Source organism: Stegostoma tigrinum, chromosome 15 (assembly GCF_030684315.1).
Source record: "Stegostoma tigrinum isolate sSteTig4 chromosome 15, sSteTig4.hap1, whole genome shotgun sequence".
Classification (NCBI taxonomy): Eukaryota; Metazoa; Chordata; class Chondrichthyes; order Orectolobiformes; family Stegostomatidae; genus Stegostoma; species Stegostoma tigrinum.
The window spans coordinates 21039147-21064621 of NC_081368.1; the positions used below are offsets into that span (position 1 = coordinate 21039147).

Here is a 25475-nt window from a genome sequence, read left to right on the forward strand (position 1 = left end):
AAAACCCCAAAATGGATTACCCCTGGTTTTTGAACTGCTGAATAAAACCAATAGCATCTCAGAATTAAAGGTTGGGATCAAATTATTCCTTAACTAAATCTGCCAAGTTTTGAAAGCTTATTGTATCTGGTGCCTCAGGGAAAGGAAGGCTCCTGGTAACCAAAAGAGTCACAGATCCAAAAGTTATAATGAGAATTACTTGTTGCTTTCATCTGCCCCAATGCAATTTGCTTGAAAAAAATTGCTTTCATATAGTGGTCCCAGCCTTCAATGGCAGGATCAAACAAGTCAAGCTTCCCAAATAACAGCAAGATGCCAGAAATGCTTACCCCTACTCAAAGGCAACTGTTGAGTGGATTTCTTCAGCAGCATGTTTTACTCTTATCACCACTGAAATAACACCCCCCAAAAAAGCAGATATTGCCCAGTGACCCTTTATTTACACATGGCAAGTCTTTTACATTAAGCCAGCTCTCAGAGCAAACTGGATGCTTACACTCTTGTTCTTATTTATCAGACAGGACTCCCTGATTGGACCAGATTAACAGCCTCCATCAGGGAACTCGTTCAATGCAATCCACCTGGCTGACCTCGTTACAATCATTATAATCACTAGGCTATTATCTCCCTTAATAATATGCCATTAATTAATCTAAATAGGGATACAGCTGTTCTTTAAGAAGTGCATCTTCACTTTAAGTAGACCTAAGGAGTCACACCCAAATTGCCTCTTAAAGATAGCTGCATAATTCTTTTGTGCATCAAGTTCCAATGAGGGGGGTTAAAATTGTTTGGAGTCTGTACTGTTAGGGTTATGACAGCTTACTCCCCACCTAATTTCTATACAGTATTAAAAGTTGAGGTTTTGTGATTGCATTTGACTGTATTAGTGGGTGGTTGTTTTTTTTTTGTTGTTGTTATTATAATCATGCATTTGTTTTGAATTTTCTGATTCTAGATGGCCAGCATCTTCTTGTTAACCCTAACTGTACACTCATAATTTTCCGGAATTACTTGGAAGGAAAACTGAACATCCAACAGCCAGGTAATGGTTAAAATTAATAAGACATTCCAAGAATAATTTTGGAAAGATGATCACTATTGCTGAAGTACTGCCTGCAATTCCAAGTGATAATTAAAGGCATATAAAGTTTTTGAGACGATGTGTAGCTCAGCTTGTGGATGAGGTTGTAGGCTTGCTTGCTGAGCCAGTGTGTTTGGTTGCAAACATTTCGTCACCCTGCTGGGTAACATTGTCAGTGCGCCTCCAGTGAAGCGTTGGTGTTCTGTCCTGTTTGTTATTTATAGTCCTCAGTTTGCTGGGAGGGTTGGCATTCTTCTAGTTCTGTTTTTCAGTGGTTTGTATATTGGGTCCAGTTCAATGTGTTTGTTGATGGAGTTCCAGTTGGAATGCCAGACCTCCAGGAATTCCCTGGCACATATCTGTTTGGCTCATGCTATTATGGATGTGTTGTCCCAGTCGAATTTGTGTCCTTCTTTGTCCACGTGTATTGAGACCAGTGAGAACTGGTCGTGTCTCTTTGCAGCTAGTCAGTGTCCCTGTATCCTTATCAGTTTTCTTCCAGCTTGGCCCATGTAATGTTTCTCACAGTCCTTGCATAGCATTTTGTATATTACATTAGTTTTATTGGTTGTTGGTATGGGATCCTTCACATTCATCAGTAGATATCATAGGATGTTTGTTTTGTGGGCTACCTGATGCTAGAGATCTGAGTAGTTTGTAGCCATCTCTGATATGCCCCTGATAGACAGTGTGTCTGGCCGTGTTGTGTCTTGTTATTGTCTGCCATGTTGCTAGCCTGATACACCAATGGGATCCAGTCAGAGAAGCAAGTGGGCATTAGAGGTCAAGGGGCAGTTATTGGAGAAAAGCAGAAGAATTTTTCTCTGCCATAGGGTCAATCTTTATACCTCATTCAACAGAATTAAAATAGCTTATCTCATTTTCTGTCCTTCACACTAACTGGGTGCCATCAGTTTTCCTACATTATAGGCATGGCAGCATTTCAAACAAACCTAATTGGCTGCAAAGCAGTTCAGGCTGGCCTGAAGTCTCAAAGTGCTGTGCAAATGTGTACCTTTCTTTCCTCTTATTTGAGCAGGAAGCATTGGATTTTTGACCTTTAGATTCATAATGAACCTTTTGTCTCTGCAGACACAGTAGACTTGTATGATGACCAGATGAACATGAAATTGCTGTTCCGAATGAAAGATCCAAATGAAAATCTTGAAAACCTATTTGAGCCAAGGGGGACCTATTTTGCGTGCAAAATCGAACGTAAGTATTTGAACATTTCATGCTGTTTTTCTTTTGAGTGAATTGTTTATTCATTAAGATGATGGGTGATGCTGCAGGTGCACTATTGACACCTGGTGACAGTATTATATTAATTGCAGGCTAAAGCTATTTTGCTCCAATTCCAATAACATCCCTTAATGCCACTGCCATGGTCAGGCTCTACAGCATCAGTCTGTCATTATTTTCCACATCACAGAAACCACTCTGAGAGGAATGGCCAGTTAATTACCAATTAAGAAGAATTGTTAGTGATTTTATTTTCAAATGCATCCCTATATCCCACAGTTTGCAGAAGGAAACATCATGCTACAAAATTTAGAATGGTCCCAGGGGATACAAAGATACCTCACTGAGGCGATTTCTACCATGTTTGGCGGGCGAGATGCAATACTGAATATCATGAAAATTCCATTGCCACTCCATTCTTGATGCACTCGCTACTGTTTCCAATTGATTCTAGAAATTGATCAGCAGAAAGTCTGGCTGCCTCAGGCCCGTAACTCCCTAAGGCATACCAATTAGGGCATGATGCTAACCAGCACAAATTCTACCAGTGGACAGAATGCAGACTCACTCACTTTGGGAATATCAACTGTAAGATTGGGAAATAATTTTAATGAAATGCTTTTCCTGGTCCTGCAAAAAGAAAAATCCTCAGGTTCACTCCAGGCCATTACCCTCTTTCCTCCCTCATGCTATGTTGTGACCTCCCTCTTGTCTCCATGAACATTCCAGCTGATTTCCCACAACTGCACCTTGGTCCTTTTCCCAGTTTCAATGAACAAGCTGCCCATGGGCTGTGGTTCGGCCCTGCCTGACTAAGGCTACACTTCTCACTGAGAATATCAGGCAGATGATGTAATTTTCTTCTGTGTCTCCTAGCCATTGTATACCAAGAATTAAAGTTGCCTCTATTATACCAAACCTTTATTATTGCAGTCAAGAGCAACTGTAAATATTTCCCTCGGTCCTTTGCAAAGTTTTCTTGATTTGCAGAGAAAGATGTCCAACTCCTTTGATAGCTTAGCAAACACCTGGTGTCCAACGTGATACGGAACAGGGAATTCCCATATCCAATTCGAGAAAGATGGCATGCCAATCAGTGCCACTGACCTAAGTTCCAGAATATAAAAATCTATCAGAGTTCACACTCCTAATAAATACCCAATACGCACACTTATGTCAGGTGAGGGCAAAACTGTGCTTCGTAATGTTATCTACCATGATCAAGTACCCTTATGTTACATATTGCAAATTTAAGAATAATTGCCAGTAGGAAGTGATTGTAGAACTGGTGTCAGCAACTATGGTCCCATACATTGGTAGAATTGAGCAACTTCAGCAAAGTTGTTTTTTTAAAAAGTGATTGAAACTTATCTGTCTTGTTACAGGAAACCAGCTAGACAATTCCTTTAAATCAATTGTTCCACTCGACAGCAGTGCAAATGCAGAATTAATAGGTACAGTAACCATTAATTGCTGGCAAAGGATAGATAATGCAGACCCTTGTCACATATCAAACCTTATTGAAGAGGCCCAGGTGGAAGCTTTGTTTGATCTCCTGGACCCTTGGTTTTTTTAAGAATTGCATGATAATTACAGTATCGAGGTTTTTATTCACGAAGACTATACATTTGAAACCAGAATTCCAACATTCTCCTTTGCTCATGAAACTTAGAGAAGTGTGCTACATAATTGTTTAAATTGATTTGATTTGACTTCTTATTGTCATGTATACCTAGAGACAGTGAAAAGTTTGTTTTGTGTACAGTATAGGAGGACCTTACCATACAGAGTGCATAAGAGTGATAAAATCGAGCAAGGAATACAATGTAACAGCTGCAGAGTAGGTGCACAAACAGCGAGATCAACGCTAAATTTTAGAGGTCCATTCAGGAGGTTTAAAAATAACAGGGAAGAAGCTGTTCGTGAATCTGTTGATCTGCTTGTTTAAGCATTTGTATCTTTTGCCCAACAGAAGGTGGGAAGATTATAACTGGGTGGGAGGGCTCTTTGATTAAGTTGGCTGCCTTTCTGAGGCAGCAAAAAGTACAGTGTGAAGTTGATGTTATATTAAACAGATCGGTTTCTTTTAATACAGATGCCTCATGACATCTAACTTAAATTTACAATATTTTTTCATTTCAAGCACATAGTTCAGAGGTTTACCAAATAACAAACTGCGCAATATAGCAAGAAGGCCTTAGACAGTGACCTTTGCCCCAGACTGCAGCACTCCTATATCAACAACTCATTGCAATGGAAAACTAGGAGATTTCAGTCAGACCAAAGCAAATAAAGATAAAATTGATCAAACAGTGTGGAGCTGGAGGAACACAGCAGGCCAGGCAGCATCAGAGGAACAGGAGGGTCGATGTTTCAGGTTTATACCCTTCATCAGGACATGATGAAGGATATAAACCTAAACACTGACTTTCCAACTCCACTGATGCCTGACCTGCTGTGTTCCTTTAGCTCCACACTGTACTGTCTCTGACTTTAGCATCTGCAGGTCTTGCTATCTCCAAAGATAAAATTGATATTTATCTTGGTGTGTGTGTGGCCTTGAAAGTTCCCAAGGAAACTGTCTTACAGCACAAAGCCCTGCATTTATGGATCGGTTTGAGGTAAACCTTGACAAAAATCACTGCATCTCTTTGCAGACCTGCTTTGTAAAGGCATATTCCGGAAGAGGATGGATGATGTTTTCTCCCCACGGCAGACACCTCAAGGACAACGTGAGTGTGTGAGACTTCTAGTGTTTTGGAAGGATCTGATAGGGATCTACCAGATCTTCTCACCACCACTCAAGCATCATCTTGGTGTGTGCTTTAAAGATCTGGTAATGATGCATTTTGCCAAATGACTTCAAACAGTCTATTCAGGGAACGAACTAACAGGATCCACCAATTATTTTTCATGTAGGGCCTCATTCTACATGCAGACAGCCACCAAATAGAACAGTGGTGAAAGATATTGTTCTGCATAATATTTTCTACAAGGCCTTGGTGGTATGGCAGAATCCAACTGACTGTAAAGAAAAGCTGCAATACCATAGGACCTCAGCACACAATTACATTTGGGGCCGGTTTCCACAGAAAGAGTCTGAGATTTTCACTGCCATGTGATGAGTGTGTGGGTAGAGAGCTGGTGCCCCTATACTGCTGACTTGTTCTCCTCATTCCCTGCAATCTTCGTGGAGTTGTGCCATTTTCTTCACAATTCATGGCTCATGACCTTCCCTGGCGTTAAGAACTATAGTGTTCAGGAACCTGATGATAGGCAATTACAAAGGTATTACCAATGCCCACTGTAACCACATTAAGCCTTCCATTCCAGCATGGTGCACTCCATTCATCCCCAGGACCCCTTGTAATCTCAGTCCATTCATCCAGCATACACAAAGTACAAATCCAATAAACCCTACAGTAATAAAGGAATGTGTGAAACCTCTTGTAAAATACCCTCACACAATTATTTGCCAAACAAAAACAATCCTATAAAAGGATCACTCAACTATACTATGATGGTTTCCAAACAGAAGCTCTAAGAAATTGATATGTCTTAACCATGTGCAAATTAACATTGAGCCATTGACAAAAGAGCCCACAGAAATAAACAGCTTTTAAAAGTTTGTCTGAGAGACCAGACTGTCATAACCTGATCACGTCTTTACACAAGGGAAGGTACATTTTGCTGTTATTCACTTGACATTTCCACAAGGTTATAACAAATTACTTAATTGGTGAACTTCAACCAGACCTTGGTAAAGATGGTTCAACTCACTAGACAGTGGAATAACAGGCAAATACCACTGCAAAGCATTCAGGTAAGGACTTTCATGGTCAGCATACTGGAGAATGCTGGTGGACATACTAATTGAGATGCTGAGTATACTGGCCAGCCTTCCAGAAAACCTCACATCAAAAGGCCTGAAGCAGTCTTACGCGACATGGAATTTACCCTCCCTTCAACCTCCACACCAACTATCTTTGAGTATAGACCTTTGATGATCCCCTTATGAAACTGTAAACTGCAAATTGAGAGGTTGCTCCTATCTCCGCTGATGGAGTTTCTAAGTAGTTTGATATGTTCTGAGTGATCCCTATATGTTGGCCCTTGTAACATATTCTACAAAGGCTGGGTTATTGTTGAGTCAAACGTCTTGATGTGTAGTAACAACAATACTATGTACATTGCAACAATATCTCAGACTTACATGTAGTCTGGCGTCTGTGCTTGCTGACTGAACTGAACAAAAATACAGTAATCGTAAGCAGGTTATGTCACATGACAATTTCTGGTCTTGGATTCATGCAATAATACAATGTCCCATTTTAATATAAATATTTTGTGAAAATTGGAACCTTTTTCTGATGCATATATACAAGGATGCATAAAGACTTACATTCCCTAAACATCAATGCAAACATACAACACAACCAGATCTAATCCTTAGACAGTAACCATTACTTGGCGGTGTGGTTTCACTCTGTGACGTGCTGTCTGCCATCACAGATATGTATCATTTTTCATCATTGTCTGGTTGTTAACTTGCAATAACATGAGACTTTCAGTATCCAATTCGAAATTCTGTTTAGCAGGTGACTAATTAAATGCAGCTCTGATATGTCAAATATTTCTTTGCAAGGCTTGACCATTCATCATTACAATGTCACATGACTTAAGCTGCACTCATTGTCAGAATATCCTTGTACAAACTCATGTGTTCAAATAGTAATCTCAAACTGTTATGCTTTGTCCTAGTTCAAGTTGCGGTAACTGTCTGCATTTTTGCTGTTCATGCTCTTGTTCCATTTTCTGATTTACTTCCAAAAATGCATCATGCACATGTGGTTGGTTGGCAAAAGCATGGAAGGAAAACTGCCTGGATCTGTATCCCAACCATGAACATTGCTGGTGAGGATAGGCCACAGCCTTGAGGGGTAGCATGTTGAGATTTAAAATAAGTACCTGAAAATCTTGGCAAATCACTTTAAAATCCATATTAGGCAAGTGTACAGTATGGCAGTGCATTCTACAAGACAATTAAGCTGATGGAAATGAAGAGAAGAGGTAATATGTTGAACACTCCTTCCGGCACTTGTTCTAGAAGGGTGCACTAGTGTGCTGAACAATGTTATCAGACAATTTGTTGAGGAACACTAAATATATTGACTATATCAGTCAATGTGTCAACACCAGTTTCATGAGTGATATCTTTGACTTATCACTCAAAAACCAATTTGGTCAGGAGATCAGTATATAATCATGATGATGAACATGGAAAAGGTCACTTGCAAGCTTGCATCATGGTTTCAAAGGAAGTTCATTTGGAATGAGAATTCTATAAATTATTAGCATCAATGGAATTGCGATACTTCATACAACTCAATGTCTTTGTTGATGGTGGGCCAATTGATAAACATGTGCTAAACTCTTTCTTTAGTGCCTGTATATTATCTTGCATACCTTGATGTGGAACTTGTGAAATTGTCACTTGTTTACCTTTAACAATTACATTCCTGGAGAGACACATTTTGTTTCTGAATGCTCAGAAAGAACATGCCTCTTTGGGTTTTGCTGAATGTTTTCATGTCATTTGCTGATGATGATCTTTTGAACATTATCAGATACATCTTGCTGAATCTGCTGACCAAAAAATAAGAGATCGCTGTTGAGACTATATTCGAACTCAGACTCAATAATATCCTCTTGTAGGTCTTAAGAAATAGCTTTGATCTTGGCAGGGTTTGCAAACAGCTAAGAGCACCGGAAATGGTTATTTGGGAACATGGTTTGTATTATACTTCGAAATGGTACCCCTAGATCTTAACAAACAGTGTTTGGCATTGTTGAGGTTCATTTGTCAGTGGATTTTGATCATTTTCGATAGTTTATAGTCAGAATTAACAAAGAAATGATTGACAAATAGGTATGTGTGAAACTATTGTCATCTAAAATCCAAAGCAAGAAGAATTCACCTGGTGGCCAAGTCTGTAAGTCGTTGATGAACCCTTTAAGTATAGCTGGTGAGAATTATTCATTGTATTTAATGTATTCAGCTATGCTAAGACAGAACACTGACTGGAATAAACATCACCACTACTGCAGTATGACAACACTGATATCATGACCTGCCAGTTCTGCATATGCACAAGCACCTTCAGCAAGATGGAGGTATACACACTCACCATAAATACCACTTTAGGTCCCTAATAGTCCTTGTATATTGAGCCTTATTTCTTGCGACTGAATCTTACAATAATACTACAAAGTATTGTTTCAGAGTTTCTCTTCACACAAGCCGACTCAGGTTTCTCACTGCAACATCCCAAACTGATCTCACAAACTAACTACTGTGACTCTCTTATGCCCCTCTCACCCAGTGCCAGTCCAATTCTACCATAACACCATAATAGGATGAACCTGCTAGTAACTGGATATCTTGGAATATACTGGCATCCACAGCTCCAGTGCTGTTGTTAGACATTGGCCAACTTCTGGCAAGTATTCTCACTGCAGAATTTACCCTCAACAAAATACCAGCAAAACAGACTCAAACTCCAAAGAAGGAGCCAGTCACACACACAATATAGAGCATCTGCCACCCTCCGAGTGACTGAGAAAGGATAGTCTCCACTTCTATAGGTCTCAGGTCCCAGTCAAGCAGCTGACGCAGTTCCATCACAGGGTTCCGGGAAATATGGAGCCCTCACTGACACTGTAACTTGCTCATCCAAAGAAAGTGGATTTGAGTGTGAAAGACCTAGGACCACCTTGTGGTCCTGACACATCCTTAGGGACTGTGCAAATTCAATAGGGAGTTGAGCTGAGTAGTCCTCACCTATACAGCAGCTTGGGCTTTCTGCAACTTCCTAAGCCTTCCTTCACCTTCTTAGCAAGACAGCCACTGTGTGCCCAATGCCCCACCTGAGGCTACATCCATAGCTCCTGCTGACAGGGACCTGAATTGGTAACATGAGGGACCAGGATCAGCTCTTAGCTCAATCATTGAGATATCCAACATCCCAACTAAGGAGATCCTGTATGACGCTTTTCTCCAAGATGGTGGCCCAGAAAAGCAAGTCACCTGTTACTCAGACTTTCACACTGGGAGTTGTCAATGTCTACTTTCCTTGCAGTAGGTGGTAGAAGAGCAAGCCACATATTACTGAGGTTAGGCTCATTATTGACAAAGCTGTTAATGAGCAAGAATCTCCATTTATAGGAACCTCACCACTCCCTATCAAGATACCAGGAACTCGGTTTGAAATTGCAACGAGTTGCTTCCAGTGTCACAAAACCTCACCAGACTACTCATTGCTGTTCTCCCCTCACATCATTTAGATCCCTGGGTTCTTTTCTCTTCCTAAATTATGAGATTATGCTGGAATGCAGCTCCATGTGAGACAAGCACCTCCAGTACCCTCACTAAAGTGATTGCCTTCACGTTTGAACAGGATGAGCAGGCTATTAATTTATAGGAAACCATCACATCCAGCCTGAACTAGTCCTAGTGGGTTTACTAAAGAAATTTGTATCTCTTGTTAAGCGGAAGAGGGAGGCTTATGTGATGATGAGATGAGATGGTTCAGATGAGCGATGGAGAGTTACAGATTAGCTAAAAGGATTTAAAGAGAGAGTTAAGAAGAGCAAGGAGTGGACATGAGCAGACATTGGCAGGTAGAATAAAGGAGAACCCTAAAAGAGAACCCTAAAGCTTTCTGTAGGTATGTGAGGAATAAGAGGATAACTGGGGTGGGAATAGGGCCAGTCAAAGACAGAAGTAGGAAGTTGTGTGTGGAGATTGGAGAGGTGCTAAATGATTATTTCTCATCTGTTTTCACTGAGGAGCAGGAGAATATTGTAGAGGAGATGACTGAGTTATGGGCGACTAGAATTGAAAGGATTAAGGTTAGTAATGAGGGGGTGTTATCAATTCTAGAAGGCATGAAGGTAGATAAATTGCCTGGGCCAGATGGGATTTTTCCGAGGATTGTTTGGGAAGCTAGGGAGGAGGTGGCGAAGCCTTTGACCTTGATCTTTGAGCCCTCATTGTCTACAGGTTTACTACCAGAGGACTGGAGGATTGCAAATGTTGTGCCCTTATTCAAGAAGGGCAGTAGGGATGGCCCAGGTAATTATAGACCTGTGAGCCTTACATCTGTTGTAGAAAAAATTTTGGAAAAGATTATAAGAGATAGGATTTATAATAATCTAGCAAGCAACAATTTGATTGGAGATAGTCAGCATGGATTCATCAGGGGAGGGTCATGTCTCTCAAACCTCATTGAGTTTTTTTGAGAAGGTGACCAAGAATGTGGATGAGGGTAGAGCAGTTGACGTGGTATACATGGACTTCAGTAAAACCTTTTGATAAAGTTACACATAGTAGGCTATTGGAGTAAATACAGAGGCACGGGATTGAGGGAGATTTAGCGGTTTGGATTAGAAACTGGCTTTCTGTAAGAAGGCAACAAGTGGTGGTTGATGGAAAATATTCAGCCTGGAGTCCGGTTAGTAATGGTGTGCCTCAAGGATCTGTTTTGGGACAACTGCTGTTTGTCATTTTTATAAATGACTTGGACGCAGGCATTGGTGGATGGGTTAGTAAGTTTGCAGATGATACTAAAGTTGGTGGACAATGTGAAAGAATGTTGCAGGTTGCAGGGAGACTTGGATAAACTGACGAATTGAGCTGAAAGGTGGCAAATGGAGTTTAATATGGATAGATGTGAGGTGATTCACTTTGGGAGGTATAATAGGAAGGCAGAATACCAGGTCAATGGAAAGATTCTTGGTAGTGTGGATGTGCAGAGGGATCTTGGTGTCCACGTACATAGATCCCTGAAAGTTGCCACCCAGGTTGCTGGTGCTGTTAAGAAGGCTTACGGTGTATAAGGTTTTATTGGTAGAGGGATTGAGTTCCGGAGCCGTGATGTCATGCTGCAACTGTACAAAACGCTAGTGCGGCCTCGTTTGGAACATTGCGTGCAGTTCTGGTCGCCCCATTACAGGAAGGATGTGGAAGAATTGGAAGAGGTGCAGAGGAGATTTACCAGGATGTTGCCTGGTCTGGAGCACAGGCCCTATGAAAGGCTGAGGGACTTGGGACTGTTCTCATTGGGGAGAAGGAGGCTAAGAGGGAATTTAGTAGAGACATACAAGATGATCAGAGGATTAGATAGGGTGGACAGTGAGTCTTTTTCCAAGGATGATGACTTCAGCTTGTACAAGGGGGCATAGCTACAAATTGAGGGGTGATAGATTTAAGACAGATGTCAGACGCAGGTTCTTTACTCAGAGTGGTAAGGGCGTGGAACGCCCTGCCTGCCAATATAGTTAACTCAGCCACATTAGGGGCATTTAAACAGTCCTGGGATAAGCATATGGATAATGATGGGATAGTGTAGGGGGAGGGGCTTAGATTAGTTCACAGGTCGGCGCAACATCGAGGGCCGAAGGGCCTGTTCTGCGCTGTATTGTTCTATGTTCTATGTTCATCTGCTGTTCTGTGCACAAATGACAGCTAAGAGCAGAAAATCATGCACACACAAAACAGTAAGACAGTTGTGGAAGGCCTAGTGCTGTTTTAATGAGATCAGTACAATCAGCACGAGCAAGCTTCAAACATGTAACCTTCCTTTACTGAATAGTATACTGTTAAGTAGATTCCCAATTGGCATTGCTTTCAAAGAACAAAAAAAGTGTTAACCTTAAAAAGAATTCACTTTATTTTTCTTATGAACATGGACCCTAGTTCTTTGTGTAATGGCACATATTTGCATATTTTCAGACCTTGTTTTTTTTTTCTGTTTTCAACATTAAGTTATTGGGTTAGCTGCACATACACTGAAGGAATGTATTTATCCACTGACAGCTCAACAAGTCATGAGGAGTCATAGCCTCATCAAGTGATCTGGAACTAAGGGACATAGTTTAAGGTGGAAGTAAGGAGGAGTTTTTTCTCTCAGGGGACCATTCAGGCATGGTCTTATTTAATGGTGAAATAAGCTTGAAGGACCAAAAGTCCTACACATTCTCCTATTTCTTATGATCTTTCGATTGATGGCTATGTCATGTTGGATCATAGTCCTTTCATTAATTGTGTATTGTCCTTTATTTGCAGAGACTCTTAAGACTCAGTGTGTCACTTTGGACCATCCAAAACAGAAAAGGCTCACCACCAGACGGGCATCTTTGACACCTGTAATATTGAATTTTATTGATTTGTTTTAGTTTTGCTTTCTCTTTTTCCCTTACTGAAGATGCAAAGTTATATTGGAATGTATTACAGCAGGAAATTCTCAAACAAGTAGTTATTCTTTATCTCTGAACCTTTGATAGTGAGTGTTGACAAATTACTTTACCATTCAGTCTTCAAACATAACTCCAGTCATGTCCTTATGTAAAATCTGCACAACACATTTTACAGCAATCAGAAGTCACACCACGAGCTAATTTTCCTAATCTGGACTGGAAACCCCATTGTGGTCTTTGAAGGGGTTCCAATAACTGGATGCATAATTTTATAACATTGGCTGTAATGGGAAGGAAACTGAAGGGATCAACGGTTTTAATTTTCCAATTTGTGGTGCTGGTGAAGGATTGGGAATCTATGGTGCTGGTGGACTACTGGGAATATAGCTTTGTAACATTTGATCTCAGCTATTTCAATGTTTTTCTTCATGATTCCTCCATAATAGCCCAATCTGTCTTTCATTTTACCTTAAAGAGAGATTCTCTATTTCTTCACCCCAACATTAATCAAACCAATTTTTCAACCCGAGTACCAGGTCATAGCATGCAGATTGCTTGAATGTTGTCTGTCCATTACCTGAATCATTCTTAAATTTATGAACTCATACTTAACCATCTTCTCAACACCATCCCATTGTTCAAGTCCTCTTCACAACTGAAAGCAGTCTCTAAAAGTGTTCCATCTTTCATAATTTGAAACAATTTATTAAGTTTGCCTGTGATTTTGTCTCCTCTGATGGAGCCAGCTTTGATTTTTATAGTGTGTCTTGTATGTTTGGCAAACTCATGAAATCCATTTCATACCTTCTCAAGCCAATAGACATGCTGTCAGTTGTCTTATCATTTTACAAAGTACACTTTGTCAAATTCCCTACATCATTGTCTGTCCAGACTAAACTAACGTGACTGTCATATTGCCCAGTCAATTAACTGGTGTTCTCAAGCTAGGTTTACTCCTTTTATTATGCTCTATAATATGAGTCACTCTACATTCAGCCAGCATCTTTATCACAATTCACTAAATGTAGCTTTCTACAGGATGGCGCCATAGAAATTCAGCCAAAATCAATCCAGATCAATGTTGCCCTTGTTGTTAAGTTTTTTTTTTGATTCATACAGCACTTGTGCAAGTAAATTTTTAAAATTAAACTATTATTACTGCATATTAAGTACAGGATATGCCTTTTCAATTTCTATTAGCATATCTTCCAGGGAATGTACAGTCCCCTGTGTTTGAGCTGGGGCTGCTTCTTTGATCAGATCTGAGATTTTGTTGCCCTGTTTTTTCCTTCTGTATCCTTTTATGCAATTTTGTCTCCCTTATTGCCTATTTCTCTTGAAAGGGATGTGTGGTTTGTCCCTCAATAGTTCCTTATTCCTGTCAAGGCTTGCCAAATTTTTCTAGTTAAAACACTTTCTCTGAACCTTCTTCTTCCATTCTCCTAGTGATAGCTGGGCTTCAACCTTTAAGTCTCCTTGCCTGGAGGTAATGATTGGTGGGGCCAAGGGAAGTGTGGGGATGGGGGTGCAGGTTGTGGTACAGCAAAATGATGCATACCAGAATGGAAATAAAGCTAAACCTGACCCTAATCCTGCCAGTTGCCACACTATTCCTGCCTTTCATATTATTAGCCAAGATTGTTAGCACAGATAAATGGGGGAGGGGAGCACATAAACTAAGCACTGCTATCTGTTAGTGCTTCTCAGGGGTGGACATGTTCAGTGGTGACTGACTCTCCACCCTAATCAAATGAGGAAGCTTGCTTAAGTCAGGTAGTGACAAGCTAATTAGTAACCTTCTTAGCAAATCAGAGCTCTCGATGCAGAAGTCCTGGCTTACATGAAGTTCATGGCCAATCAGAGGCCAGCAGTGTCTGGTTCTTAGAGATCGCCACTAGCAGCCCAGCCTGCAGGAGATCCAGCAGTGAAAGGATAGACTTCTTTTTTGGTTTTATGGTGGGTTATAGGAGGTTCAGAAAGGTTTGGAAGCAGGGCAGGGCTGTCTTTGAACAACAGTCCCCACCTCTAGCCCTAGCTGGTCCCAGATTGGAGCAAATAGAAGTCTTCCCCAAGCCCAAGCCCAACAGCCTGATCACCCTAGTTCCTTAGTCAGGATACCAGACAATTTATCGCTTGCTGGGGAGGGAGGTAGTGGAATTGGTATGCCAATTAGCAGCCATAAATTGACAATTTAATGATTCTCAATGGACATTCTTGTCCGGTATTTATTATGGAAGCGGGAATAGAGGTGGAAAGTATCTCTCTGGGATCAACTTTCCCAATTACTTGGCTTTCTTGCCAAATTCCTGCCCATCTCTGAGACGGGAATATTGCATCACCCCAGGTCTTGATTCTTCCAGTACAGTTGGGGGCACCCACAGATCAACCCTACTCCCCTGTTTAAACATGCGTTCCATGAGCCTAAGCCCTCTTCCTTCCAACTTGTCGATTGGTGTAAACAACATTCACTACTTATTCTCCCTGTTACCCTTTCAATATTTTGCAAAACCTCTATTTGGTTCTCGCATTATCAGTTTGACTTTGGGGTTAATAATTATAGCACTATACCAAGAAGCTCCGCACTTCAAATCCCACTCCTCGAATTTAGCAGATAATCTAAGATGACACCTCATTCTTTGAGGAAGCCCTATGTTGACAGAGGTGTAGACTTCTCTGTCTGGCTGGTAATCTGAAGGAGCAGAGCTCCTGCCCATTCTATGAGGGAGGTACTTCGGGCCGGTTTTACAAAAAGTGAAAATATGATTCAGTGGATTGCCATCTGGTGAATATTCTAATTTAATCTGTGCTGCATTCAAGTTGAGATGTTAGACCATCTTTCTATTCAGGTGGAACAGAAAAGATCCCATTTGTATATACAAACGTATGAATCAGGAGCAGTCCTGACAGACATCAAGCCTGCTCCACTATTTAACAAAGTCATGACTGATCTGATTGTAACCTCAAAACCACATTCCTGCCTACCCCGATTATCTTTCACTTTCCCCCAATCCTTGGCCATAAGAATCTACCTCAGCCTTAAAAAAAAAAAATTTAAGGTCTCCGTTTTCACCGCATTTTCAGGAAGACAGTCCCAAAGACTCAGGATCATCTAAAAGAATTCATTGAATCTCTGTTTAAAATGGGCAATCCTTGATTTTCAAGCAATGACCCCCTACTTCTTGATTCTCCCATAACAGGAAACATCCTCTCCAGATGTACTTTGTCATAACCCCTCAGGAACTTGTATGTTTCAATCAAGTCGCCTACAGTAGATACAAGCTGAGCCCGTCTAATTTTTTTCTCATATGATAAACCATCCAATCCAAGAGTTACTTTAGTGAACCTTCTCTGAACTGCTTCCAATGCATTTAAATTCTTCCATAAGAATAACCAATACTTGCACAGCAGTCCAGGTGTGGTCTCATCAGTATAACTGAAGTATAACCTCCCTTACCTCTGTGTAATTCTTGTGATGTGTGATAACATACCATTAGCTTTTATAATTACTGGCTATAAATACTTAATAATCTTTCACAATTCATGGACAAGGATATTCAGATCCCTCTGCATCTCAGAGCTCTCAAAGACTAATGATTTAGATAAGATGCTCATTTTTTAAAAAAAGTTCTTCCTGTCAAAATGGACAATTTCAATATTTCACACTTAATACTCGATTCGATCCATCCTTGCTAACACACTTATTCCAATGATATCTATTTGTAACTTCTTGTGTCCTTTTCACAATTTTCCCGCTAACGTTGTGCCATCCGTAAATTTGGCAACCATAACTTCCATCCCTTCATCTAAGTCATTTTTATATAAATCACAAACAGTTGAGGTCCCAACACTAATTCCCCTGCCGCAGCACTCATTACATTTTGCCACCCTGAAAAGACCCATTTGCATCTACTCATTGATTGGTTAACAGTAAACAATCTTCTATTCATATTAATATGCTACCCACATACCCTGAGCTTTTATTTCCTGCAATTAAATCAGTATTTTATCCATGTAAATATGCTACCCTGTACCATGAGCTTTTATTTCCTGCAAATACACTTGATGTGGCACCTTACCAAATATCTTCTGGAAATCTAAGTTTAGTATAGCTCCTCAAAAAATTCCAATATATTAGTAAAACACAAATTGATTTTGACAAAGCCATTTTGACTCTATCTCATTGCCTTGAATTTATCCAAATATCCAACCATAACTCCCTCAATAACAGATTCTACCTTTCCCTGTGACAGATGTTAAGCTAGTTGGCTTAAAATTACATGCTTTCTGACCATCAACCTTTTGGATAAAGGAGTTACATTTGCTATCTTTCAAACTAATGGAAGCATCCCAAATCAAGAGAGTTTTGGAAGGTTAAAAATTATTGTATCAACTATTTCATTAGCCACTTCTCATCCAACCTGGGATGAAATCCATCAGGACCTAGGCACATGTCAGCTGGCGGCTTCAACCATTTTTCTCAAACACTTTTTGACTTTCCTAAGTTTCTTTCCCCCCCACTTCAATTTCCTGATCTGTTATTGCTTCTGAGACGTTAATTGCATCCTCTGCAATGTAAAAGTTTTGCACGATATCTATTCAATTCATCTGCTATTTTCTTATTTTCCATTGTTAACTCTCCAGTCTGACTTTCTATAAGACCAGCCTCACTTTATTAGCTTGGCTGTTCTTTAAATATTTATAGAGGTTTTTATTATCTGTTTTTATATTTCTAGCTAGATTTTTCTCAGACTTTATTTGTTCCAATTCATTAATTTTTGACTGTCTTTTGTTTTTTATATGTTCTGACTTCCAACCTGCTTTTGCATAATTGTATGTTTTTCCATTAACTGTCAGGCTATTTTTCACATTTGTTGTTAACCATGGATTGTGTGCCTATTCCTTGGACTTTTTTTTCTGACTCCTTGGAACGTATCTATTCTGTAAATTCTGATATATCCTCTTAAACAGCTGCCATTTCATTGCTGTTAATCTATCTTTTAACCCAATTTGTCAATTCACTTTGTTTCCATGCTTTTACAAGTGCCCTTATCAATTTTTTTTTAACATGGCCTCAGACCCACTCTGCTCTCCCTCAAACTGAATGTTAAATTTAATCACACTATGGTTGCTGCTACCTTGGGTATACTTTCACTGAGATTAGTAATTAATTCTATTTCAATGCACAATATGAGGTCTAGGATAACCTTCTGTTTAGTCAGTTGCATAATGTGCTGTTCTCAGAAACTTTGCTAAAAACATTCTATGAATTCATTTTTGACCATCTGGTTTTTCCACTTAATATGTAGAACAAAATCACCCATTTTAGACAAGCTGTCATTATTTCCTTTCAAGGCATTATGTCAAGAAAAGTAGTGTGTCCTGAATTCCATCCAAAATTTGATACTAAACCAGTTCCATCAAAGGACTTTAATAAGTCATGTGTCTTGCGGGAGATTTGTGGGATCTTGCTGTTTGCAAACCAGATGACTCTGATGATCATGAAGTGCTTAAAGGATATGAAATGTGTTCTTTAATTGCAGGCCCTTCTTTCTGTATCATGTTGCTAATTTTAAGTTCATTATGTGTCAGTTTGTACAATAGCTTGCATTTAACATTCATCTTGCATTTAACATTCATCTTGCAACACCCTGGCCATTGCACTGTTGGATTTGGCACATTAATTTTAATAGCTAAAAAACTGCCCTTGCACTTTCCCTGTCTTAGACCTCCTCTCTTTGTTGTTCTGAACTCTCTGACCATTCCAGCTACCTAACATACCACCAGTTTTTAATTATTTTAACAACAGAATGTTTATTTGGTCACCAATAGCTGATTCTACTCCTCAATGTTCCCCCTTAGTTACACAGTAGCCCAAGGTTCCTGTGCAAATCAAGTACAATGCAGGCCTTTTTAGTTCTTGTGAGTGTGCAGTCATGCATAAAAAGAATTAAACAGTCTGGTCATGGGAAGCTCTAAAGGAAAACACGTGAATGTTCCTCATTCCCCATTCTAATACCAGCCTTATAAAAACGTAAAGAACTGTGGATGGTGTAAATCAGGAACAAAAACAGAAGTTGCTGGAAAAGCTCCTTCAGGCCTGGCAGGATCTGTGAAAAAAAAAATCAGAGTTAATGTTTCGGGTCTGAGCTTCTAAGGAAGGGCCACCAGATCCGAAACGTTAAATCTGATCTTTTCTTCACAGATGCTGCCAAACCTGCTGAGCTTTTCCAGCAAACTCTGTTTTTGTTCTTGATTCCAGCCTTGTAGAGTAACAACATAATTTTCCCTGGTTTTGAGCAGACATTTCTGGTATATCTTTCAACAAAACTGCTATCAAAGTATTATGCACAAGGTCTCTTCTTTTTTCATATATGTGGGGAGTTAGCAGATGGAAAGCAACGTGTCCGACCAGACTTCCCAATGTAGAATTCTGGAATTGATTTTTCACAGTGAAAACCAAATATGATAGACAGAAATCCTAAGGGGCTTCGAGGAACTCAAACAACATTGATAGCTGTTTTACCAACTACTTTTCTTTATAGTTTCTGTAAAATGCTATATAAAATATCCCATGTTAAAGTAATTACAACTCAACATATTTTGTATGTTTTATTCGTTTGAAATGAATTTTCTTAACATTTTCCAAGTCTTGAAAATTATATGAAAATTATTTTTATGGGCTGCAGCGTAGAATAATTTTACTAAATAAAATAATCTACTGCTCTGTGTTCCTTTGTTTATTTTATACCAACTTTCATTTCTAACACCTTTTAAATTATATAGTGTTTTTTATTAAACTAGTTTTTCAGGTAGATTGATATACTTTTGATTTCCAATATATCTATTTTACAATAGGGTTTTATTTTTAAGGATGATTAATTTTTTGCTTCCTGGGAGCATATACCTGCAAGGATCAAATAAGTTGGAGACAGAACAATGTTCTGCCCTGTTTTTGATTGCTTGTTTTCTGCTGGAATTATCGGATTGGAAAATTCACCTCTGCATTCCGCTTTCACCTAGAAGAGTGATGCATCCACTAAACTCCACTCCTTATAAATCAGCATTTTTGGTAGCTCACCACGGCTAAAGACATAGCTCTAATTTGTTTATAGTTGTTAAGTAACTAAATAATTTGTTTTTTGCCGTCATGATATGACATACATTTTGCAATTTAGCTGTTTTATTGGCTGCGCTTATTACTATTTTTTGTTCTGTCTGTCAGTGGCCTCACACACAGGTCAGGTATGGCGCCATTGCAAATTAAAATTCCCTCCAACATGCATCAATCATTTTAGTAAAAGTATTCTTCACCTTCCGATGCTCCAAAGAAAATAGCCTCAGCCTATTCGGCCTCTCCTTATAGCTCAAACCTTCCATCCCCAGCACCTAATGTCCATTTCTAGCCATTGCTCCTTCTTAATTCTGACAGCTAAGTTACAGAGGTAATTATAATTACATTTGACAAGAGATACCAAAATGTTGATAAGCAGTGCCATCCCTGAATTATTCCTCACACTTTGATGCCAAGGCTTTTCCCAAAGATAACAGAGAAAGAAAGATGAGACTTTTGGTCAGCTTTCCTCAATCTTGGGAATCTCTCAGCAACTGATAGCCAAGAATCATTGCAGTACTTTATAAAACTGCCCAGCACTTAGTCGTCTGGATGTCTCTGTGGAGAGGGAAACTGAGTTAACCTTTTAGGCCAATGGCCTTCCAACTTCAATGACAGACCAATGGAAGTGTTAGATGTAACAAAGTGTGGAGCTGGATGGACACAGCAGGCCAAACGGCACCTTAGGAGCATAGTAGCTGACTTTTCAGGCCTAGACCCTTCATCTGCATCTGCAGTCTCCAGCATCTGCAGTTCCCATTATCTCTGATACAATTGAAGTGTTAGCACTGTTTGTCTCTTCACAGATTTTTCAGCATTCTGTTTTTATTTTTATATTCCCAACATCTGTGATATTTTACTTTTGTTGTAGAGAAATAGCTGGGTTGGGGGAACAAAGGCGGGGGAATGATTTTAATAGGTTCAAAATCTCAACAGTTCAAAACAAATTGTCCTTATTCAACAGATGAAGAAGGGAAAAGCAACTCCAAAGACTACATTTGAAGAAGCTGCTGGAACAGCCCAGAGTGCCGCTTCAGGGAAGTCCAAATTGGAACCAGGAAAGAAGTCTGGCAAAGGTTAAACAATAATGTTCTACTTTCTAATGCTGTGTTTCTGCACTGTTTTGTGAATAACAGTTCTCTGTTCAGAAATCGCAAGTCCACATTTTTAGCAAAGCTTTGTTTTACCATGCCACCAAAGTAGTCTTGGTGTTAAATGAACTTATGAAGGTCCAATGTCAATGGAAGCCATCTTCAAATGTCACAAAAGCATATTTGGTTCACAATGTTCATTGCAGAAGTAAAATTGCTTTTCTTATCCAATCTGACCTACATATATCTCCAGACTCAAGTAGTGTGGTCTACTTCCATGGTCTAACAAGCCATTCAGTTTAAGGTTGATTAGAGATGGGCCAGAAATGTTGGCCCAGACATTGACACACAATTTCTATAAATGAATAAAAGAAAGGATCAGCTCATTAAATGCTTTTTGAGCATGGTTGACCACAATTACAGTTTTGCCTTTATCCATCTTGCTTCTTACCTCCTCAAAGAATTCCAATAAATTCACCAAATATAATTTCCCTTTCACAAAACATGTTGACTCTGCCTGAATGCATTAAGATTTTCAAAGCACCCTGCCGTAACCTCCTTAAGAGATTTCAGCACTTATTGATAACAAATATTAGGCTAACTGTCACGTAGTTTATTGCTTTCTGTCTCCCTCCTTGAATAGGGAAGTTACCTTCGCTGTTTTCCAACCTGCTGGGACCTAACCAGAATCTAGGGCATTTCATAAATGTATAACTAATGAGTGTCCCAACTCAGCAGCCATAAGGCCCTGGAGACCTGTCGGCTTTTAATTCAAACAGTTTTCTCAGTTGCCTTTCCTTGGTGATTGCAATTGTTTTACACTCCTCCTGCCCTTACATCTATTAACTTACATGTGTCTGGTATTCCATGAATGTTATCTGATGTTTTTGATGGTTTTATTTGTTATTGTCACATGTACCTACATAGCAAGAAAAGTTTTTTATTTTGCATGCAGTACAGGCAAACGAAACCATACAAAAAGCATTAGGGTGATAGACTAGAAGGAAGAATACAATATTACATATGCAGAGAAGGTGCACAGAGTGAGAACAACATTAGATATAAAATTTGGAAGGGCTATTCAGAAGTTTTAATACAGCAGGGAAGAAGCTGTTTTGAATCTGTTATATGTGTATGCATGGTTCCTACAGTAAAAATATGCACATGTCTGTTCATCACTTCTGCCATATTTTATTTCTCATTAACTCACACACTCGCTCTCTATTGGACCCGATGCTCACTTTAATAATTCCTTTCCTTTCTAATACTTGTAAAAACATTTATTCTCTGTCCTTCTATATTTTATTATATGTTGCTTTTCTCATATTTCCTATCAGTTATCCAGTGCAGACATAATGGGTGATTGGGCCTTTCCTTTGCTGTAAAAGCGCTATGACTCTATGACAATTCTCTTATGTTTCTTTCTGTTGCTTTTGTTCTATGAGTTATAACTTAGTCAATAGGTTTGTTCTGCTGCACTGTATCAAGTATCCATCAGAAGTCTCTGTGCACCCCATCAGTAGGAGTGCCTCCATCAACCTTCCCTATTGGAGAGAGTAAGAACTGCCGATGCTGGCATCAGAGATAACATAGTGTGGAGATGGAGGAGTACAGCAGGCCAGGCAGCATTAGAGGAGCAGGAAAGTGAAGAAGGGTCCTGACCTGAAACGTCAGTTTTCCTGCTCCTCTGATGCTGCCTGGCCTGCTGTGTTCCTCTAGCTCCCCACTGTGTCATTTCAACCTTCCCTGTTAACTGTTCTTGAAAGACTCCAAGCGGTCAGTTAAACATGATTTTCTCTTACACAATCCATGCTGGCTTTCTTTAATTAACGCATAATTGGTCAGCTAAATTAGTGTTTCTAGAAATCTCTCCACTGCCAAGGTTAAACTGTAGTCGCTGGCCTTATCTTTACAGCCATTTTGAACTAGTTTGACTTGCCTGTAAAAACCGAAAGAACTGCGGATGGTGGAAATCGGAAACAAAAACAAAGACTATTATTTCTCTGCTTCCATAACAGTCATTGTAGCAACAGGCAAATGAAAACCAAGGATGGGAATTGTTGGAAAAGCTCAGCAGGTCTGGCAACATCTATGGAGAGAAATCAGAGTTAATGTTTTGTGCCCAGTAACCCGTAAGGAAACATTAACTCTGATTTCTCTCCACAGATGCTGCCAGAACTGCTGAGTTTTACCAACAATTTCTGTTCTTGTTTTTGATTTGCCTGTGGCTACAATGACTGTTATGGAAACAGAGAAATAATAGTCTATTTTAATTGCAGTTCATTGATCAAACACATTCATTTTTTAGGTATTTTCCAATCCTTGAATAATTGTTACTAAATAATTTATTTGCAATGAATGTTATTTTAACATCTCCCTAGATTAAATAATGTTCAGTCTTTATTTTCCGGACAAATTAGATATTTCTCAATAGTTGTGAATTGTGTTTTAATTTGAAAATGAATCACTGTGCATTCTGATGTTTACAGGAGTGCGGTGATGCAGACTTAATCATCTTTTCATCTGGAGATGCCAGTTTGCCTGAAAACCAAGAGTAAATGGTGTCATGTGAGTTTGTCTGGTACTGTTTTTCTCTTTCTTTCCTTTCTTTTCCTAGGATCAGAAAGTCTCAGCCAGACTAAGTAACTAGGGACAGGCAATAAATGCTGAGACAGTCAGTAATGCCCACATCACACAAGTGAAAAAAGGAGACTCATTCCCAATAGCAAAAGCAACCGCTGTTCCTTGGCCACTGCTAGGGCAGTTCCTGAACTTGACGAGTTATGCACTACATTACAATTCTTTTAATTGTCCAATTAGGACAGAAGTTCCAGTATAAGCCACAAAAATAACATTAATGCCAGATCCCTCTTTTTTTTTTAAAAGCATACAAACAACAAGCACTCAAATCACTCAAGAAAATGGAAACACTGAATAAGAACATTATCTTCTAGCCTCTTTGCACCACAGTAATTTCAGTGCCAACAGCTGCAGAAGGCCTAAACCATTTCTTCAGACACGGCATCTTCCTTCTCTAGGGCCATCTAGACGTAGAAAGACTGCGGAAGAGAGACAGACTGTCAGCCAAGAACAAACAGCCCCATCATCTACATCTATACAGAATTTGTTTATACCCACCAGGGTCAAACCTTGGAGCAGAGCCAACAGCAGGTCAAGACAGATTTCTAAAGCATGCCTGCACTTGCAGGGCTGTTACTGCCAATATTTAGGGTTTGTAGATCTTGTCCCCTGCTAGCTACAACTATTTATCAAAGTCCATTTTCAACTTCGGAGCTGACTCTGATTTAAAGACTGTGACAGAACACTTAAGGAACAGAAAGTAAAATGTTTTCAGACAAGGGAAACGTTGCGTACATGCCTGACATGTTTACAGAATTTGCACCAGAGCCCCTTCCAATCATAGAAAGGAGGGTTCTTCATATAAAAATGTGGTGAAGAGCGCAAGATCTTCAGTGGGCTTCAGGACCATTATGTCACGACAAAACGGATGTCTTAAACTCACACTTCCCTTAATGTAGTTCAACCAGTGGCTACCTCGACACTCATCATTCCATCAGATGTAGAAGAATGATGAAGAAAAGAAGTCAGACACAGTGATGAAGTTATGGGAGAATCAGATGATGTAGCCTGAAAAATGCAATTAAATTATAAGTGCTTATTGTACATAAGATTGGAGAGGGCACAATTTAAAAGATAACATCTCGAGTCATTTGGAGTGAGGGATAAGTTCAAAAAGGAAGAAGTTAGTATGTTTGGTCATGATAATCCTGCAGTCCGCTAATTTAAAAATAAAATAATTGATCGAAAACTTTACACTCAATCTCACACAAAATCCATTATGGGGGAACAGTAGATCCAATTACAGAGCTGACTTTTGTTGGATTTTCAGGCATTTTTATTGAACGTTCGAGGCGAACATTGTCATGAATGTTTTGTTAACTGATTGTGATAACGAAACATAAACACTAGGGGACAGTAAAAGGAAAGAAAAGGATCTTTGCAATGTCTGTCCTATTTTCGAACCATTTATTCAGCCGTGGAAATCTGCTCTGGTTTAAGGTTAATTTTGTTTACATTTGTGAATAATAATAAGTCACAAACAAGTTAAGAAAATTAAATTGTATTAAATCTATATTACTAAAGGATGGAAATTATGAGAAGAGAAATGCAATAGGGGAACAACTAGTTATATTTTCACAGATTGATTTCTGAAGTGACTTCATGATATAACTCCCTCAATAGCAAAGCATCTTCCATTCTCCTAGATGATCTACACCATCTGCAGTGTGACATTGTGATGATGGCTGATGGGAATTTTGCACAGTAGGGATGTGATAGATGCCTGTAATTTATTCTGTGGACATCTGTTTATTTCCTGTAATACAAGGTACTTTTCTTCATAAAAGACATCTGGAAATGAATCAAAACACTCTTGTACTGAAGATGCAGCACTGAATGTGTCTGATCATGTGGATTGACTGAGAATGTCATTATACATGAACACAGTACTGGGAGCATTTTAATGTATGAATACTGTCTGAAAATATGATGACATGTGACACAGTATTGAGGGATTGTGATGTGGATACTCTCATGGACAGAATTTATATTTTCTTACTTAGAGCTGGTCCTGGCTTCTTACCGTCAGAAGTATTGTCCCAACTAAATG

At 39.4% G+C, this 25475-nt stretch overlaps 1 protein-coding gene across 1 annotated transcript in view; it reads left to right on the forward strand.

Moving 5' to 3' along the window:
• Nucleotides 1-23599, forward strand: part of LOC125458952 (uncharacterized protein CXorf65 homolog) — a 35612-nt gene extending 12013 nt beyond the window's left edge. Inside the window, exons 3-9 of the mRNA XM_048544813.1 lie at nucleotides 959-1045; nucleotides 2177-2299; nucleotides 3712-3780; nucleotides 4984-5058; nucleotides 12453-12532; nucleotides 20659-20770; nucleotides 23275-23599. Of these exons, the coding sequence (XP_048400770.1) occupies nucleotides 959-1045; nucleotides 2177-2299; nucleotides 3712-3780; nucleotides 4984-5058; nucleotides 12453-12532; nucleotides 20659-20770; nucleotides 23275-23285 (557 nt within the window). The 3' untranslated portion in view covers nucleotides 23286-23599. The remainder of the gene's footprint in view (nucleotides 1-958; nucleotides 1046-2176; nucleotides 2300-3711; nucleotides 3781-4983; nucleotides 5059-12452; nucleotides 12533-20658; nucleotides 20771-23274) is intronic.
• The last annotated feature ends 1876 nt before the right edge of the window (nucleotides 23600-25475 follow it).